This window comes from Patiria miniata, unplaced genomic scaffold, assembly GCF_015706575.1.
Source record: "Patiria miniata isolate m_02_andy unplaced genomic scaffold, ASM1570657v1 HiC_scaffold_3, whole genome shotgun sequence".
Taxonomy (NCBI): Eukaryota; Metazoa; Echinodermata; class Asteroidea; order Valvatida; family Asterinidae; genus Patiria; species Patiria miniata.
Window position 1 is genome coordinate 19,053,897 of NW_024037069.1, and position 21,069 is coordinate 19,074,965.

The window sequence follows — 21,069 nt, forward strand, 5'->3', positions numbered from 1 at the left end:
ATAGGCCTATATACCCATTATTATTATTACTTTTTTTGTTGGAAATAATTGTTGAACATGTCGTTTGCTTGCTCAGTTGACAACACTGTGCCGACGATCACCAACTGCCCCCAGTCCTTCACTAGGACGGCACCCTTTGGCTCAACGTCCATTCCCGTCACCTGGACTGAACCAACGGCCACCGATAATGTTGGGACGCCGACCCTCACCATACGCAATCCGGCACCGGGCAGTTCGTTCAACGTTGGACAAACGACCACCGTCCTGTACAGATGGACTGACGCTAACGGCAACTTTGCAGAGTGCACGTTTGACGTCACTGTTATTGCGCTCAGTAAGTATCGCCTGTTTAACCCTAGCCACCCCAACTCCATCAAAATCCCTCCCCCCCCCCCCCCCCGCCACTTTGGTGGATTTTGGGGGACTTGGTCCAGAAGGCCTGGCGTGGCTAAATATTGATGGAGTATGATGGACTCGGGCCTGAAGGCCTGAAGCAGTGCTTGCCCCACTGCTTGGGGTACCCGATTGATTTTGCCTAGCTTCCTGTACTGCTTTTGTGATAAAGCCATGTGTAGCAAGTCCATGAATGTCAACCAGTGTGTCCGTGGTGGATTCCATTATGTCATGCTCGGTTTTTGTTGGAAGCACAGTGATTGATGGATTTGGATGGACTTGGTCCAGTTCCTAGTAAAAAACGCTAGGGAGCTAGGGTTAATATTTATGCCCTCGATCCGTGTCCAAATCTTGTTTTCTTTTTGATCAGTGAAATCTCTGAAGTCAAACTCTGATAACTCAAAACAACCGTTTGGTCAAAACAAAGAATCCATTGCCTTCAGTGGTATAACAATGATATAAAACCCTGCTTAACTCAAAACTCTGCGTAAGTCAAGTTTTGAACCTGTTCCCTTGAGGTTTGACTTGTCGAGATTTCACTGTAATCCTAATATTTTTAGTTTTATACTTCATGAGACTTTGATCACAAAACCTGTACGACATGGTAAACTTGAAAGACTTGAAAGACGTGAATGCCAGCAGTTTTGAAAATGTACCTTGTGATAAAACGTGGACAAAATCACTGATTTCTAAAAAGCTCATAATTTGTCCACTACTTGACCCTTGACCCTCATCCTAGGTGACAACACTCTCCCCGTTGTGACTTTCTGCCCCGACGACATTACAAGGTTTGTGCCATTCCAGAGCACCGGTGTCACGGTCACCTGGAATGAGCCAACGGCGACAGATAACTCCGGGTCAGTTACGACGACTCAAACGCACATTTCGGGTGCCTTCTTTCAAACGGGTTCCAGCACGGTCGTCATGTACACGTTTAGGGACGCCAGCGGCAACGAGGCAATGTGCGAGTTCAACGTTCGCATCTTCCAGCAGAGTGAGTTTTTCAGCTTGACTTCCCCAAGTTGCACACAATTTTTTTAGAATTCTGGTTTAGGTTCTTTTTGTCCTCAAAGATTGGTCCCAATTATGCCTTCCTGTCAATCAATCAATCAGTACTTGCATTGACCAATCAGATCAGTACTTTTGGTCATGTGACCATGGCTGCTGGGTTTTACTTGGTCACAGGTATTGTCAGAAATGTAAATAAGGTGAACGTGGGCTCCATTTTTTCTTATCTACAGGGCCTGATATACAGTCGGATAAATTTTGAACTAGCATCCAAGCTTAGAGTGTTTTGTTTGAAGTTCCCACACTTCAAAAGTGCTGAACCTTCAGTGCCGTTACACATGTAATTTGAAATTCCTCAATTGTGAGTTCATTTTTCAACCACAGGAATATCAATTCTGTTCACTAAAATCCTTCATTTTTCCGGTTTCGAAATATTCAAGGCTTTTTAAGTTCAAACAATTCAAAAGAAGCTTTAACAAATAGACAAAACGATGTCTTATTTCAGAAACGGGCAATTCTGGTGTCACGAAATGAAGTGTAATGTCCACGACAGAGCCAGTATATAATAAATGACACACAGAAATGATCCAAAAACTCCTAGTCTTTAATCTCCTTGGCCAGTACTAGATGATGGACGTACAACATTTGCAAAAAATGTTTTCGGGTTTATTCACTGAGCTCTTAAAAAGATCCATCATGACATTACTTAACACTGGAATTTCCCAAAAGTCAGACAGAGGACTGTTAGGCCCATAATTGATCCGATAGAAACTTATGTTCCTCTACTAAATATGCTCATTTTATTTGATTTCAACAGGTGATACTGTGCCGCCAGTGATCGTCTCATGCCCAGAAAACCAGGCGATTAGTGTTGCATTTGGTAGCGCCGGCTCGTCCGTGTTCTGGAACGAACCAGTGGTGACAGACAACTCCGGATCCTTTTCTTTAACGCAGACTCACACATCCGGTGATTTTTTCAATGTAAATACGCAGACTGATGTCTTGTACGTTTTCACCGATGCTGCGGGCAATGAAAATCGGTGTTCATTCACCGTGACGGTGACATCACAAGGTAAATGTCCAAAAAACTTGGGAAAATCAGAAGAAAATTGCTAGAATTTTAAAATTAAATATTGATCTCTTTTTTTATATAAACACAGCCAAAAATTAAAGTCAAGACTCATTGGAAGGTTTCATTATTTTGAAACTAATCGTCTCGTGAGGACTTCGTTTATATACACTAGGGGATTTTTATCAGCTTCATTGTGTTACCCTGCTTGCTACCAAAGACGATTTATGAACACCGATGCAGTTTGAAAATCGCAATTTAAGAGATACGCAATCGATATTCAGCGTTCGTTTTGGCAGTGAATTGCCATTTCTCCTTGCGTATCTTTTAAATTGCAAGTTTTCAAACTGCATCGTTGTTCACAATTAAACCGTTGTCACCCCTCGGACAATTTATAGTCATTGGTAGCAAGCGGGGTATCAAAATGCAGCTGATAAAATTCCCCACGGATGTATATAAGTGATGTCCTCATAAGACAATCAGATTCAAAATTAGGACGCCCTCAATGAGTGTGAATTTTCTTTTTGGAATATTGCCATTTTTAAACATTTCATATAAGTATTAAAAAGTTTGACTATTTTGCATAGACCCAAACCTTAATTTCTCTGTAGCTTTCATAAAATAAAAGTGTCTAAAAGCGACTAAATTTGGTTCCCTCAATATAAAAACTCAATTCATAAAGACTGAAATAACATGGATTAATGTAGGAATTTTAGAATATTTTAGAATATTTGTGTTTTTTTCTCTTGCAATAGAGCCTAATATTTTTTGCAGGGGTTGCTTCTGCTGGAGTCGTGGTCATGGCAGTCACTAAAATACCATTTTATTTTAGAAAAACATGGTGCGGAAAAACAAATCAGTAAAAAACCCAAAACAGAAAGGAGTTCAGGGAAATGCATCAAAAAGATATGCAAATACATTTTTTCTTCCCCTCAGGTGATACTTCTCCACCTGTGATTACCTCTTGTCCGTCGGACCAGACCCAGTTTGTGCCGTTCCTCACCAGCGGCACCACCGTCAGTTGGTCTGAGCCAGTCGTGTCGGACAACTCGGGCAATTTTGAAACCATCCAAACTCGTGCCTCGGGATCGTTCTTCACGGTTGGCGACACTCCGGTCACTTACACATTCCGGGATGCGGCCAACCTCGAAGCCACGTGCACATTCACTGTCAGGGTCATTCAACTTGGTAAGGTTTCATAATACAATTTTCTGTTTGAAAAACCCTTGAAGCCTCCTAGTTGGAAGTCAACATTCAGAGCAATACGTAAAACCCTTTTAAACCCTGCAGGTCAGTTTTAGGAGAAGGGTTATGAAGTGTTCAAGTAACGGAGATCAGCCTGGGGGTTTGGTCAGTATCGAAGCAGGGCATAAATGATTATTGTGTGCATGCACAAGGTATACCGCCCCTAGAGTGGTAACAAGTATTTTGATGGACTTTTTGAAAAAAGGGTGATAACACCCAAAAAGCTGCCACCGCTGCAATGCTATCAATATTTTCCAACTCTGGAGGTGTATACCTTGCCAAAATCGCTATGACAATTATTCCCCTCATTTGAAACCAAAATTATGGACCGAGGCTGATGGCCAAACAGAGACTCTGTTTGCCCTGAGCTTAACCACGCGAAGAATAGGGCAGGGATTTGATATGTTATCCAACTCCACACAAGATTTTCCTTATTGAAATTTGAATTGCTAACTTTACGGGCAAAAGTGGTTTTGCAAAACTTCAAGGGTTGCGAAGTGCAGAAGCCAGAGAGACTTGCACAAATACTAACCAAATTTATTGAACACCAATGTTTTGAAATGATGATCACATTATGGTTAATTGAAATTTCCATTTTGATGTTATTTATATTTACCAATTACGCCTAAAAGGAAAATTCAATCATCAACAGTAACCAGAAAAGGAAGGAAAATTTGAGTGAATGAATTGCCGGCCAAAGGCAAGGAAGTCAATTTGAAAGCATTTTTGTCGAATTTTGCTTTTTTTAGGTGACTCTGAGCGCCCAGTTGTCTCGGTCTGTCCCGCAAACCAAGCCATCACTGTGCCCTTCCAAAGCGCTGGGAACATCGTGACTTGGACCGAGCCCACAGTCACCGACAACTCCGGGGCCTTCAATACGCAACAGACGCATAATTCCGGTGACTTCTTTAACGCCAACACGCAGACCGACGTCAGGTACACATTCACGGATGCAGCCGGCAACGAGGCCACCTGTACTTTCACGGTGACCGTTATTCAACAAGGTAAATTTTTTTTGCCCTATTCCATTTCTATTACTCATACAACCATCATATTTTTCCAGTCCGAGAGAGACCAGAGCCCAACTTCTTGGCTCTGCTTTACTGTTAGCGAAAAATCTCTGCTCACTATAGCAGAAAATACCGTGTTTACGGTAAGCGTATTTCACGGTTGCCTTCTGCGCATGCGTACATCCCGTCACTAAGGATTCTGTGCATACAGGGTTAGCGCATAAATTTTGCTGCTAGCGCTGTTAGCACTGTTGCGCTTGAATCCATATCGACTGCGCGCTTGGCAATCAACAACATAATCATCACACATAACAGAAGAAATATACTTTGCTATTACCATAGAGGTTCTGGCAGTTGGTGACCAGCCTGTACATATTCCATGGGAGAGGAAGGGGATTTTTTTCCCCACAATTTATGACAGTTATATCAGAACTAATTATTTTCTTGCTGTACCCACTGACTGACTCAGTGACTGACTCAGTCACAGACTGACCGACTGAGTCACCGATTACAAATAATACCTTTCACTGCAAATTTAGTTTCAGCATGACATTTTGGCAAACCTGGTCTTGTTGAATTACAGCAGTTATACAATTGTGTAGTTATTAAAGGGAAGAAACAACATTTGCAAAAATCAAAAAACGAAATGATTAGGGATTGACAGTCTAAAGCATCCTGTAATATTGTGGCTCCTGGTGTGCTGACATTTTCAAGAAAAACTTTATTTTTCCAACGCTGGTCGGCTGACCATCATTGGAAAAAACTGGCTTTTTTTTCAAAACTGCCCCTATTTTTTCATATTTAGTTATTCCACATTTTCTTTGCAATAGATTACACACCTGTGAATGCTAGAGTGTTTCTTTGACCTTACAATTCCCCGAAGTCTTTACGTTTCTCCGTTTCATCTTCAGTGGGGTCGGGGAACCAGACTACAAGAAAATGATTTGTTTTCTTGGTTTTTCCAGCATAAACAAGCCCAAAACGTGACACGAGTCAGTTTAACAATATTTGCTATAACACACTAATCCTCCAAATGTATTTTTTTCTGAAAATTGCAGCAGAAGCAAATGTTGTACATTCCCTTTAAACCCTAAAGGCATAACTTTGTGGGCTTGCAAATGAAAAATAAATGTTTTTATCCCCTCCCGATAAATTATTGATGAAAGAAAAAGGGAAATTTGATGATTCATAATAACCCGAAATTTAAAAACTGCTACTGATTTCTACAGGTGATAACGAACGCCCTGTTGTGACCTCCTGTCCCCAAGACATCACCCAGTTTGTTCCCTTTCTGAGCACCGGTACCACGGTAACGTGGACCGAGCCAATCGTTTCAGACAACTCCGGCGCTTTTGACACCATTCAGACGCGCGCCTCGGGATCATTCTTCCCAGTTGGCGAGGAAACGGTCACCTACACGTTCCGTGACGCAGCTAACAATGAAAACGAGTGTATGTTTGTCGTGAGAGTCATTCAGCAAGGTATGTACACTTTTTTCCCCCGACTTCTTTTAAGGTTTGTTGATTTGTATTGAATGAACAATTACTTCGTTACTGCATAAAGTTTAGTCTAATACAGCCCTTTATAACCTTTTTTTTTAATTCAAAAGGGGATAACGAAGTACCAATGGTCACTGTTTGCCCGCAAAACATCGCCATGTCTGTCCCCTTCCTGAGCACCGGAACGATAGTCTCTTGGAATGAGCCCACAGTCACCGACAACTCCGGAGCCTTCACGACGCAACAGACGCACAGTTCTGGAGAGTTCTTTGCTACCAACACACAGACCCAGGTTCAGTACACATTCAGAGATGCTGCTGGCAACGAGGCCTTCTGTTTGTTCACTGTGACTATAACATCACAAGGTATTAGCATTGCTGTCAGAATTTCACCATAAAGTCAGAATTCTCAAAATATTTTGACAAAATTCCAAAAATGGTTTTGATAAAGATAACTAGAGCTGTCTTGGTTTGGTATATGGTTGTTGAAAGTTGCAAAATGTTTTAAGGTGCCTTGTTCAAAATGCCTTTTGACATTACAAAGAAGATGAAGAATTCTGTAGTACATGTATTTGGTACGTGACCCCCGAAGAGCCCTTAGGGGGTCAGGGTTAGAACCCTGACCCCTGGGCCTTTTTGATAGGTTGCACCCCATTCCTTCGAAATCCTCCAACTGCCACCATGTTAAAATTAGATACAGCCTCAATCCTCCAAAATCGTCCATTATTTCTTGAATTTGTTCATTGGAGGGGGTGACCAGTGCCTCACTCCTGCAAAATCCTCCAACAATCACTGTTAATGCGTTGAGGGAGTGCCGATAATATCCAGAAGCAGTGCTGATGATTTCACCTATTATCTCGGCCTAACAAGCCATCGGTAGTCTCTATTAATCAATAATGTTTCTAGCTGTTAAGGCCCAGATATTCCTTGTGTAAAAATGTATGCGTGGCTGAGCATAAACAACACAAGGTACAGCGTAGACCTTGACACAGTGCATCCTCCAAAATCAACTGACGCAGTTTTTGCCATCATAAAGCCTCATTCCTTTGCCCCTCCATTGATATAGTGAGGATTCTTGTGGATTTGGGACGGTTTGGGTTAATTGTTGGAAATATTTTTCATTTCTTTATTCATTATTAACTTAAAATCATAAATACCTAAGACAGTTTACCCATTCCTATTGGTTGATAACCCGTCACGTGGCCGGTCTTAAATGGATGATAAAGACATGGCCAGCTTGTCTTAAACACTTTTCCAGTGTCGAATGAAATTTGGACTCCTGAAAATCCAGTGCCTCTTACCGTTTTATTGGTTGAACGTTCACAATCCTCACGTAGACATGAGCAATACTACCAGTGAGTCAGTATTTTAAAGTCCAATTCACAACACAACGCCCCAAGTGCATTCTGCGCGATATTGCGCAGTATGCGCGCGCCAATCTCCACAAAAGGAGTTGTTTACATCTTACTCGCAAGCTGGACACTCCATTATTTAGCTAGAGGGGTGTTTCGCAAAACATGAAGTGAGCTTGTCTAACAAAATTGGAGGTTTTGACCGAAAAGTTTATATTTTTTTGACCGAAAAAAGGTATTTATTAATAGAATAAATATGTGCTTGGTCAGTATTTATCACTCTCTTTAAAACCGCTTGGAGTCTGATAGCACCCAGACACCAAGTGGTCTTAAACCGAGTAATTAAAACCTCCCAAACACGCATTTGTTCCCTTAATAACCAATATTTTGGCGTTACTATCTTCCCCTCAGGTGATACTTCTCCACCTGTGATTACCTCCTGTCCGTCGGACCAGACCCAGTTTGTGCCGTTCCTCACCAGCGGCACCACAGTCAGTTGGACTGAGCCGGTCGTGTCGGACAACTCGGGCAATTTTGAAACCATCCAAACCCGTGCCTCGGGATCGTTCTTCACGGTTGGAGACACGCCGGTCACTTACACATTCCGGGATGCGGCCAACCTCGAAGCCACGTGTACATTCACTGTCAGGGTCATTCAGCTCGGTAAGGTTATGAACATAATATATATTTTACATGAGGAAAAATTGTATTCATCCTAGTAAAGATATTTTGTCCATTCGTGGTGACAATCATTTAGCTTTAATTATAGAAGCCTGAAAATTTTTTTTTTCAAATCTTATACATCCATCATCTGGAAATGGTCAAGGAGATTGCAGACTAGGAGTTTTGGATTATATTTCTGAATCACTACTGAGATATCATGGTTAATTGGCTACGTCATTTACATTACGTTTTCTTTCATAACACTTGAATTGTCCGTAACCGAAGTTAGAATGACAGTATTGGGGTCACAGTATACATATGTAGTTAATGTTTCAATAAATGGTTAGTCAATGAAGAAACTCGATGACAATCATTTGTCCCATTACAGAATATTTGAAGTCTATCTTTGACCTTAAATAATTTTAAAGACTGCTCTTGGTTTTGTCTCTTTTTAAGTCGACACCGAGCGCCCAGTTGTCTCGGTCTGTCCCGCAAACCAAGCCATCACTGTGCCGTTCCAGAGCGCTGGAAACGTTGTGACTTGGACCGAGCCCACAGTCACCGACAACTCTGGAGCTTTCAATACGCAACAGACGCATAATTCCGGTGACTTCTTTAACGCCAACACGCAGACCGAAGTTAGATACACATTCACGGATGCAGCCAGCAATGAGGCCATCTGTACGTTCACCATAACTGTAATTGAACAAGGTAAGTTATTTTTACCCCAACCCTTACCTTCAAAATGCACCAGGAGACTTGATTCCACTTGAAACTTGGTAGGTTTAAGGAGCGTGCTATTGAGGTGTTCATGAAAATAATGAACAAATGTATTCATTGAGTTAACTACCCTTCTTCTAAGCTTTTTCATGCATCTTGTCACTTGGACCAAAAAAAAAGTACTTTGCAAAATTTTTAATCGGCAAAATTAGCAGAGTACCAGTCAAACGCAATGTACACCATAAGGATTTATTGGCTGGTAACCCATTTTTGCTAAGCAAATTTGTTATCTGCCATGCTTGGCAGCAGCATGAACTGGCCCTAGATAATATTTATCATTCAATGAAAATTGAATATGCTTTACACAAAGAAGTATTAATTATGTTAATCTCCAAATTCCTTTTATTTAAAGGTGATAACCAACGCCCTGTTGTGACCTCCTGTCCCCAAGACATCACCCAGTTTGTTCCCTTTCTGAGCACCGGTACCACAGTAACGTGGACCGAGCCAATCGTTTCAGACAACTCCGGCGCTTTTGACACCATTCAGACACGCGCCTCGGGATCATTCTTCCCAGTTGGCGAGGAAACAGTCATCTACACATTCCGTGACGCAGCAAACAACGAAAATGAGTGTTCGTTTGTCGTGAGAGTCATTCAGCAAGGTATGTAGACTGTATGTATGTACATAAACGTCCCCAAATCTATGTATTTATATCAGTTTCTAGGAATTTACGAAAGTTGTTATTTACAAGTAGTTGAACACGCATATCATCTTAGTACATTCCGAATTTCAGCTTAATCTGTTCTTGCTAACGCTTGTGTTACACATTGAATCATCTCTAAGGAAAATTTCAGCGACGAATTTTAGCGACCAAACCCAAGTGTATGGTTTGCCTATAGTATCGTGGGCGCTACGGTTGACCGATTTTGGCCCGGCCGCACAATGGATGATCGCATATTCATTAGCGTCACTCGGCGTGACTTGGCGTGGGTCTCGGTATCGACCAATGGAAGCCGGCAAAAAGGGTGATATTTATCAATTAATGACTCGTGAAGGAGACTTTTACGCAAATTTTTACTGCACACCATAATGGATAGGAACCTTATTAATATTTGTGAGGCTTGAAAAGATTGACAGACATTGCTAATGCCAGTGTTACAGCTTTCAAATATGCACGTAGCCAGGCCTATTTTTCCAATTTCAACGAAAAGTAAAGAACATATCACAACGATTTTTAGCACATAATTGGATCATTATAAGGGAAATAAACCCTGACAGTTGCATGAAGATACAGTGTTCCAAACGGGAGAAACTGAGTTTCAAAGATTTCGCCCGCCAACGTGAACATGTGTGTGTACATGTAGTTTCATTCAAAATAAAGTGTTGCGTAACCTTTAGAAATCGCCCTTCGCAACCACATGGCTGATAGCGTCTCAGTACGTAATCGGATCAGCTTTGCTTATAGTCCAGCGGATATGTGACACAATATCGATGAATTGTGCACTTTTGCATAAAAACGTGAAATTTGGCACAGATGTTCATATAGAGAGAAAATGATTTATATGTGGAGCCATCGCAAATTTACCCTTTTTGGGGCGTGGCATCCATAGATTATAAGTGTTTTCCAGATGCGGAGCCACCATAAAAGCACCTCTTTGGGGGCTTGGCAGCCATTTCAAAAAGGAAGGGGGTAATTATTGTGGGAAGTTTCATTTCTCTATGAAGGTGGGAAAAAATTTCCATGGTGGGCATAATGCAAACCCTGTCCCCTTTTTTTCTTATATGGTTGCCACGCCCCTAAAAAGGTGTGTTCGAGATGGCTCCACATCTGGATTTTTTTTCTCATGAATATAAACCTGTGTGAAAAGTTTCCTTCATTCATAAAATGTGGGCACAATTTTTCCAAAGGTGGGCAAAATAATTACCCCCCTTTTTTTAAATGGCTGCCACGCCTCCAAAATGTGCCTTTGTGGCGGCTCCGAATCTGGAAAACACTTATTATCTATATAATTATGTCTTTGTGAAGTTTACTGCTTTTGTGACTTAAGTGGGAACAACCTTTTTTACTGCGGGCATGATGAGTCGCGCCCCCCTTTTTTTAAAATGGATGCCACGCCCCTAAAAGGGTAAATTATGGGATGGCTCCACATCTAAATCATTTTCTCTCAGCGCCAAATTTCACGCTTTTATGCAAAAGTTCACATTTTTTTCACATATCCACGGGACTATTAACAACGGCAGACGCTTTGCCTTAGCAACCACATGACTACAAAGGCTGACATCGGACCTGGGGCAGCGCAGCGCAGTATTGAATGAACATAAACTTGTTTACTGAGAAATATTTAGATACCTTTTTGGAATCAAAAATATTGCAGGGATGTATCTTTCAATGTCATCTCTAGATCTTCATTCAGCGCAGTAAATTAAACCACTCCAGTCATGTTACCACCTTTTGGGCGATCACAAACCAGCAGGGCATCATAGTTGGCTTGCAGGTCGTATCCAGTTAGTATACATGCTGCTAACGTCTTTACTGCATAACGTTTAGTCTAATACAGCCCTTTATGATTTTTTTTTAAATTCAAAAGGCGATAACGAAGTACCAATGGTCACTGTTTGCCCGCAAAACATCGCCATGTCTGTCCCCTTCCTGAGCACCGGAACGATAGTCTCTTGGAACGAGCCCACAGTCACTGACAACTCCGGAGCCTTCACGACGCAACAGACGCACAGTTCTGGAGAGTTCTTTGCTACCAACACACAGACCCAGGTTCAGTACACATTCAGGGATGTTGCTGGCAACGAGGCCTTCTGTTTGTTCACTGTGACTATAACATCACAAGGTTAGTTATCAGCTTCTGAAATTCCCAAAAAAAAAGGTACAGCCTAGACCTCGACTTGGTTCAAGCTCCAAAATCAACTGACACCGTTTTTGCCGTACAGCCTCAATACTTTGCCCCTCCACTGATGCAGTGAGGATTAAGGACGGTTTGGTTTAATTGTTGCCATATTTTTAATTTCTTTATTCATTATTCACTTGAAATAACCAATATTTTTGGCGTTACTTTCTTCCCCTCAGGTGATACTTCTCGACCCGTGATAACTTCCTGTCCGTCGGACCAGACCCAGTTTGTGCCGTTCCTCACCGGCGGCACCACCGTCAGTTGGACCGAACCGGTCGTGTCGGACAACTCGGGCAATTTTGAAACCATCCAAACCCGTGCCTCGGGATCATTCTTCACGGTTGGCGACACTCCAGTCACTTACACATTCCGGGATGCGGCCAACAACGAAGCCACTTGTTCATTCACTGTCAGGGTCATTCAGCTTGGTAAGGTTTGAACTTAAAAAAATTACACATGGAAAAATAGTATTTATCCTATTTAATGCGGATACATTTATTTTTTTGATTTGCGGTGACAATCTTTTAGCTTTGTAAAGTTTGCACCTGAAAATGTTTTTTGAAGTCTTTTGCATCCATCATCTAGTAAATGTCAAGGAGATTTTTCTGAATCACTACTTAGATATCATGGTTAATTGGATCTGTGATGAACTTTACGTTTCCTTTCATAAAACTGGAATTGTCCATAACCGAAGTTAGAATAACAGTGTGGGGGTCGCAAAATAAGCTGAAACTTGTACTGGGTCTACCTCCTTCACAAACAACACATGTGGTTAATGTTTCAATAAATGGTTAGTCAATGAAGAAATTCAACTACATAATCATTATTTGTAGTCGATCTTTGACCCCAAATAATTTTAAAGACTACTCTCGGTTTTGTCTCTTTTTAAGGCGACAGCGAGCGACCAGTTATCGTGGTCTGTCCCCCAAATGAGGCCATCACTGTGCCATTCCAGAGCGCTGGAAACGTTGTGACTTGGACCGAGCCCACAGTCACCGATAACTCTGGAGCCTTCACTACGCAACAGACGCATAATTCCGGTGACTTCTTTAACGCCAACACGCAGACCGAAGTTAGGTACACCTTCACGGATGCCGCCGGTAACGAGGCCGTCTGTATGTTCACCATTACCGTAATTGAACAAGGTAAGTTATTTTTACCCAAACCTTCAAAATGCACCAGGAGACTTGATTCCACTTGAAACTTGGTAGGGTTAAAGAGTGTGCCATTGATTTAATACACAGTAGTGGATTTTGTAGGATTGAGGAAGGTAGCAGCCAGCCATGAATAACTTACGATAGATTTGATGTAAAGCTATTTACATTGATTTAATGTGTTTTAATCTTAATCCTGGCAGATCTTCAGATAATTATCAGATTTTTGAAAAATATGCAATTTTCAGAAAGTTAGAAACTATGGCAACTATTTCATTGCTTGGAACTGGACACTGTTAAAAGCTAAATAATTTTGCCTGTGGCATTTCGTTCATGCATAGTTGAGGATTCAGAGAGATTCCTCACAAATATTCTGACGGATTGAGGTGCTAAGGGAAATAATACAAATTTCTGAATTTAATTGCTGAACAAATCGTCGCAGAGCTGACAAATTGGCGAATCAACTGTTTTGGCAATTTTGAGATTTTGTCATTTTGTTTTGTTTTGAAGATTGCTCTTTCAAGTATTTATGCCAAAATTCTTCATTCTTGTCTGGATTTTGAGATTCGGAGCCCCTCCTGTGGTGAATCTGTCTGAATAACAAATCCATAATTTGACATAGTGACGAACACGGAATTTCACTGGTAACCAGCTAATGTAAGGTGTGCGTTCAAAGTACCAACGAATGATGTTCTACTGTTGTTGTCAAAAATGTCATGTGAACGGTGCTTTTTAAGACTAAATTCACTTTGCACAAAATAATATTGCACGCTACATGCAGAATGCATTTCCTTAAAAGTAAAATAAACTACATGGAGTTGTGCAATATGTTTTTATTTGATCGTAAACGTATTTGTCAGTTCAAGTTACAAAATCTCTAATAGTCGGTTGTTCTTCTCACATTTGTATGCTATTCGTCAGTTTGTTGGATCATGCGTGCACTGTATGTCAGCTTTTCCATGTATCTTGTCGCAGGTATGCAAAAGAAGATACTCGGCAAAATGTTTACTTAGCAAAAATCAGCAGGGTACCAGGCAAGTGTAATATACACCACATGATTTATTGGCTGGTAACCCATTATTGCTCAGCAAATATGTTATCTGCCATGCTTGGCAGAACAATGAACTGGCCCTAGATAATATTTATCTTTCAATGAAAATTGAATATGAATACACAAAGAAGTAATTTTAAACTCCAAATTCCTTTTATTTAAAGGTGATAACCAACGCCCTGTTGTGACCTCCTGTCCCCAAGACATCACCCAGTTTGTTCCCTTTCTGAGCACTGGTACCACAGTAACGTGGACCGAGCCAATCGTTTCAGACAACTCCGGCGCTTTTGACACCATTCAGACGCGCGCCTCGGGATCATTCTTCCCAGTTGGCGAGGAAACGGTCACCTACACGTTCCGTGACGCAGCTAACAACGAAGAAGAGTGTACATTTGTCGTGAGAGTCATTCAGCAAGGTACAGATTTTTTTTCTGTTTTTATTCCATTTGATTTGAAAAAGAATGTACTTCATCCTTTCTGTTTCGGGAAACGTCATTAACATTTGCCCAAGTGAAAAAGATTTGTGTAACATTGTACAATAAAATAGCTGACACAAGTTTGTAGGTAGTAGTTGATCTACAACGAGTAGCAGATGGAGTTAATTTTTTCAGTTAAAAATTCCCAATACATACATTCCCAATACATTGTTAGAACCATTCAAAATAATGTAAAGCAACATTTTGTTTGTTGTATTTTTTGTTTATTTGGACAACATTCAACAGCGCAAGCACCAAAAAAGATGGATAAAACACTAACTGACAGTTGATAATAATGAAAAGTAAACATGGAAATTGCTCTTTAAACACACAGTAGGAACAAAATAAAGAAATCTTTAGACAAAACAATTTAGAAGACAAATATGATGAATCAGGCTTACTCTGGGCTTGACTCTGCAATACACAGTTGCTAACTTTCAAGAGGAGAAGAGAAATGCCATAGAGCTTACTTTTAAAACTGAAGATTTGAAACTATATCACCATGTACGCCTTTCCAATTTTATCAGTTCACCAACCTCACCAGATCACCGGTATTTTGTTTTCCCCACTGTTGTGGAGTCCGCAACGTAAAACCGCACATATGCACGATTCCGTCACATGATGATCAGTCACATGATGAACAGTCACATGACAAAATGGCATGCCATCAGTTTTGAAACATGTGACTTCCTTTTGTGGATCTGATTGGTTAACATAAATATTTCGCACGGGGAAATCGGAGTGCTGCCCGCACACTGTTCTGGTGACATCGGATGATGTGAGAAATGGTACCGTATAATGAAGTCAACCGGTGAATGGTTCTATTTTACTTAGTTGTTGTGCTTCTATCTGCACTAGATTTCACTGAAATATATCTCTTTGAACTTTGAATGTTTCAGCGAGCACTTACAATGATTTGCCTTTGTTCACAGGGGATACTGACCGACCCGTTGTCAGCGTCTGCCCAGAGAACAGGGCCCTGGAGGTTCCCTTTCAAAGCACCGGAACCGCGGTATCATGGAACGAGCCCACAGTCACCGACAACTCTGGAGCCTTCACGACGACGCAGACGCACAATTCTGGAGACTTCTTTAACGTCAACATGCAGACCCAGGTTCAGTACACATTCACCGACGCTGCCGGCAACTTTGCCGTCTGTGTGTTCACCATTACAGTGACACAGCTAGGTAAGTTGCAAGTGCTTAATGATTTTCAGTCTCTGCTTTTCAACAAATCTGATTTTTTTCTGAACAATTTTACCATGTTTTTTTTTATTTAAAAAGAAACTGATTATTTTTTTCTATTGTGGGCATTTTCAGTGTTCTGAAAGAGTTTTAACAGCCCAGCAGTCAAAATAAATCAAGTGACTGTTTTTAACAGTTGAGCGCTCCCTGCCTTCATAAAGCAGGATTGACTGGCTGTGGTTGTTATGAAACCTGATGTAGGCAAGCTTTGACTGTAGGAAATTGATCAGCCAGCTGTGCCTACCAGTCACCTGCTATTGTCTGTTGATGGAAGATATGGAGCATCAACACTGAAATACGATTTGACTGTTGGTGGCTAACTTTTGTTATTCAAGAAATAACTGTTCAATGTTAATGTTTAATTTCTCCTAGGTGATTCTGTCCCCCCTACGATAACTTCCTGTCCGTCGGACCAGACCCAGTTTGTGCCGTTCCTCACCAGCGGCACCACCGTCAGTTGGTCCGAGCCGGTCGTGTCGGACAACTCGGGCAATTTTGAAACCATCCAAACTCGCGCCTCGGGATCGTTCTTCACGGTTGGCGACACTCCGGTCACTTACACATTCCGGGATGCGGCCAACCTCGAAGCCACGTGCACATTCATTGTCAGGGTCATTCAGCTTGGTAAGTGCCTTTTTGAACTGATTTATAAAATACCAAACCACGGGCCCGTTGGCCTAGAAAAGAATGTTTGGGGAGTGAGAATAAAAACCGTGAGATTAATCTACTCTTCCTCAAACATGATTTCTATTGGAAATACAAGAATTATACACCATGAATGCTAGCATTGACTTTTCCTTTGCCTCTCCAAAACGCACACCAATTTTATCAGTTTTACATCAGCTGCATTGGTTGCCAGCTAAATCTTGGATAACTTTCAAATTATTGGTTCTGATTTACAAATGCATACATGGATTAGCCCCACTTAACCTCCAAGAATTAATCACCAAATACCATCTTCCAAGAACTCTCCACTCTAGTTCCACAGATCTTCTCAATCCATATCCAGTTATCACCAAATCATACGGTCAACGTGCCTTCCATTTCCCAATAACTGCATAGACCCAGAAATTAAAGCTTTTAAAAATGAGAACGAAGAATTTTCTTGAGTTTTTTTTTTTTATGAAATAATTTGAAGTGAGGCAAATTTATATTGACTAAAAAATAGAAAAAGAGATGGATTTTACCCTTTCTCTCTTTGGTTTTTGTTGTCCAGAAGATGAGGAGAGTACGATAGTTTTACTGGTTCTATTTCAAGAAAATCTGAAAAAAAAATCCTTCCCAAGTCTCCGTTACTCATTTTCAAAATTTTTGTTTTTGTTTGTTCAATAAGGTGATAATGAATCGCCAATGACGGTGGTTTGTCCGGAGAGCATGTCAATCACTGTGCCATTCCAGAGCGCTGGAAACGTTGTGACTTGGATCGAGCCCACAGTCACCGACAACTCTGGAGCCTTCACGACAGAACAGACGCATAATTCTGGTGACTTCTTTAACGCCAACACACAGACCCAGGTTCAGTACACATTCAGGGATGCTGCTGGCAATGAGGCCTTCTGTATATTCACTGTGACTGTTATTGAACAAGGTAATTGTTTTGTTTTTTTAAACTAGGACATTTTATCAGACAGCATCAAATGGATAATGTAGTCAGATGCTGTAATGTTGTTAGATTCTGTTTGCTCCTGTTGGATTCTGTTTGGTTTTGTGGGATTCTGTTTGGTTCTGTGGGATTCTGTTTGGTCCTGTTTGGTTTTGTTGGGTTCTGTTGGGTTTTGTTGGGTTCTATTGGATTATGAAGGTTTTCGGCGGAAAATGGCTAAGAAGATTTTGTTCTTTGCTTTTCCTGTTTTCAACATTTGCCAGAAAATCAAAGTTTACCTTTTTACACTCTAGTCCCTACATCTGGGTGAACATAAAAACTAAGCTCTCTAGTGGTACTGCCTGTGGAAACATTAACAGGGAAGGCTGGTACGCTGCAGTTGGCGTGGTATCCGGTTCTTTAGAAAAAACGTCATGCACGCTCGCGCACCGCTGATAACTAGCGCCCATTGGATAAACGCTCGAGTTGCGTTAACTTCTGGTTCCTTTCGTGCTATGCTACACTGTGTGAAGTACGTATGGTTGAATTCAGATGACGTCACACTAACGAACCGGATAGGCAGGGAGGGGTTGCAACATTAACCAAATAGGAAAGCCTACAAAAGGGTGCCCCCTATCGATAACTGCAGTTTCCTTCCCCCAACGGCCAGCCAGCACCGCATATTTAAAATATCAACTGCTTCCACGCAAGAAGTGTTTAAAATGCACGGCTGCAAATTAACAAAATATGGTTTCCCCGCAGGTGATAATATTCCACCCGTTGTGGCCGTCTGTCCTAATGACATAACCGAGTTTGTTCCCTTCCTGAGCACCGGCACCACGGTAACGTGGACCGAGCCAACTGTTACCGACAACTCCGGCGCTTTTGACACCATTCAGACGCGCGCCTCGGGATCATTCTTCGTAGTTGGCGAGGAAACAGTCACCTACACGTTCCGTGACGCAGCTAACAACGAAAATGAGTGTATGTTTGTCGTGAGAGTCATTCAGATAGGTATGTAGACTTTTTTTCCCACTTCTTTTAAGGTTTTTTTATTCATATGTTGATCTTGTCACAGTTTTCTCTATTTTTGTTCTGGTAAATTAAAAATAATGTAACAAGCAGCATTTTCAAATACTGAGACGGCACAAGTAAATCTGATAAATGTAATCACTTGCCCTTTTAAAAAAAAAGACAGAAGTCACATCAAGAAATTTAAATATCAAATAATTAAGAGTTCAACCAAATGTTAAGTTCTAATAAAGCCAGTCTCAGGTTGTCCTGCGAGTTGCTTGCATTGTGATGGAATTAGCCCTGGTCAAGGCATCTAGCTACAATTAAAACATCAACACTAGCCGCACGTTATGCGCTAGCCCCATGAACAGCGACCTCACGCGGCTACAATATGCATATGTTGTAGAACGAATGTTCCTTCTTCGCCAACTGATTTGCATATTGTAGCCACATGAGATTGCTTTTTGCGCTTCGCACAGTGCATAGCGAAGGGCTAGATATCTTATGAACACTATCGACAATCGCCTTTATCGAGGCTAGATCCGTCGCGGCACAAGCATAAAAGTCAACCTGAGAGCAGCTTTAAACAAACAAATACTAGGCATACTAGAGCAAACATCTATAGCAAAAGAATGGAAAATTATAACAAATTAAAAACAAAAATGGAAAATCCATTTGTTACTACTGGAATTGTAATTTTTTTTTAGTTTTTGAAGATCAACACTTGCAACAAATTTTTCACACAAAATCAAGACGCTTTTACATTACAAGCGATTGTTTATTATTAGTTATCTTGCGAGCGCGAGTGGAACACGGAATAATGTAGTGCGTCTGTGTCCCACATACCACGAGGCCGAAGGCCGAGTCGTATGTGGGACACAGACGCACTTCATTTTCCGTGTTCCACGAGCGCAAGCGTGATAACAAATTTATCTTCAAGCAAACTTGACGCACAATAAAGATGAAACGCATGCTGTACACAAACTTCAGCGCTTATCCTATACACGTGCGTGTTTGTACGGAATGGTGCGCGCATCTTGGAATAGTGCAACACGCGGAGTGCGGTATGGACCGTGGCTGTGCTACATGGTTATATATAGCTTGTTGCCATGGCTTGTTGCCATGGATCGACCAATCAGGATCGAGGATTCAAGTTTACTTCTCACTTTTCATTATTTGCTGTCACTGTTTAGGAGACTCAATCCCCCCTGAAGTCACCAGTTGTCCAGACAGCATGGCCGTGAGCGTTCCCTTCCAGAGCACCGGTACTGCCATCACCTGGACCGAGCCAATCGCGGTTGACAACTCCGGAGCCTTCACGACAACCCAGACGCACAATTCTGGAGACTTCTTTGGCGCCAACACTCAGACTGAGGTTCGCTACACGTTCAGGGATGCGGCCGGGAACGAGAATTTCTGTGTGTTCACTGTGACTGTGACGGAGCTAGGTGGGTCCTATATTTTCTACCCTCGAAACGAATAAAAATGGAATTCATTTTTCGAAAAGAATTGCTTAATCCATCATTATGACTGAACTGCAGAATTGTTAACCACCCGGAAAGATAAGTCGATGTATTATTTCTTTCAATTTGTTTCAGTAATTTTTGAGAATTTTGTTTACATGCATTTAGTTGGATTTAACCCAAACGTAACTTCGAAGTTATCATAAAAAAATCTTGCATGAAAGGTCGTACTGGTACTAAACACCCCGTGAAATTTTTCTGTCTGGCTTGCTTTTGTTTTGAAGAAATCAAGAAGTGTAGGTGATGTCAACAATCAGTCAATTGATTGATTTTTGGAATATATAGTGCTATTGACAAAATTGTGTTTTGTGATCAAAAGGTTGTGCATGTTTTGGGTTTTTTTTTTTTTTAAAGTGTAATATCCACTGAGCTGAAACTTCAACAGATTTGGTTTTGAACATTCTTCTTGGATATCGAGTGGTGTTATTATTGGCAATGAGCAAAATGTATGAAAAGCAAATGATACTTGATGACTTTGAAAATGTTTTAAAAAAATCTTATGCATCGACATGTCAAATATTACAATTTTTATATCATTTTTGTAACTCTTATCTTTCTAGAAATAAGCCACATTTGTTTTCTGCAGTATTTTGTTGGAAAGAGCCCAGTAGTCGATACTGTGTTGGGCTTTGCCATTACTTTCTCAGATTAATTACAACAAATCTGTTACAGTTCTTTAGCAAAGTGTTGGATTTTAAAGTATTTATGAAATACTTGTGTAGTTAGGGCTAATGATCGAGAATTAATACATCTTTGAATATTACTTTCCGTTGTTCATAACGTATTTCGATAATTTGATGATTGTTCTGAATCCGCAGGGGACACAACCCGTCCTGTTGTGACCCAATGCCCAACGGACATCACCGAATTTGTTCCCTTCCTGACGAGTGGCACGGTCGTCACTTGGAACGAGCCTATTGTCTCCGACAACTCCGGTAATGTTGGTACGACCCAGAACCGCGCCTCCGGTTCCTTTTTTGCAACCGGAATCGAAACCGTGGTGATGTACACGTTCACTGACGCAGCTGGAAACGAGGCTATCTGTTCATTTATCGTCAGGGTGATTGAACTTGGTGAGTGTGATCCTTAGGCCTGTTCTAGAATTAATTTGCCTTTTTTTTTAAAAATTCGGCACGACGATGTGCTGTCGTCATTCCGAAT

At 41.2% G+C, this 21,069-nt stretch overlaps 1 protein-coding gene across 12 annotated transcripts in view; it reads left to right on the top strand.

Annotated features, from left to right (window-relative positions):
* LOC119737763 overlaps positions 1–21,069 on the top strand; it is a 70,017-nt gene that overhangs the window by 11,108 nt on the left and 37,840 nt on the right. For 2 of the 12 annotated variants that reach the window (XM_038212338.1, XM_038212339.1), the window contains exons 6-25: positions 77–334; positions 1,133–1,387; positions 2,219–2,473; positions 3,407–3,658; positions 4,465–4,719; positions 5,955–6,206; positions 6,335–6,589; positions 7,987–8,238; positions 8,695–8,949; positions 9,371–9,622; positions 11,550–11,804; positions 12,041–12,292; positions 12,755–13,009; positions 14,234–14,485; positions 15,478–15,732; positions 16,162–16,413; positions 17,123–17,377; positions 18,134–18,385; positions 19,579–19,833; positions 20,727–20,981. In XM_038212338.1, the coding sequence (XP_038068266.1) occupies positions 77–334; positions 1,133–1,387; positions 2,219–2,473; positions 3,407–3,658; positions 4,465–4,719; positions 5,955–6,206; positions 6,335–6,589; positions 7,987–8,238; positions 8,695–8,949; positions 9,371–9,622; positions 11,550–11,804; positions 12,041–12,292; positions 12,755–13,009; positions 14,234–14,485; positions 15,478–15,732; positions 16,162–16,413; positions 17,123–17,377; positions 18,134–18,385; positions 19,579–19,833; positions 20,727–20,981 (5,079 nt within the window). The remainder of the gene's footprint in view (positions 1–76; positions 335–1,132; positions 1,388–2,218; positions 2,474–3,406; positions 3,659–4,464; positions 4,720–5,954; positions 6,207–6,334; positions 6,590–7,986; positions 8,239–8,694; positions 8,950–9,370; positions 9,623–11,549; positions 11,805–12,040; positions 12,293–12,754; positions 13,010–14,233; positions 14,486–15,477; positions 15,733–16,161; positions 16,414–17,122; positions 17,378–18,133; positions 18,386–19,578; positions 19,834–20,726; positions 20,982–21,069) is intronic. The other 10 variants (XM_038212344.1, XM_038212342.1, XM_038212345.1 and 7 more) reach the window with 10 other exon arrangements.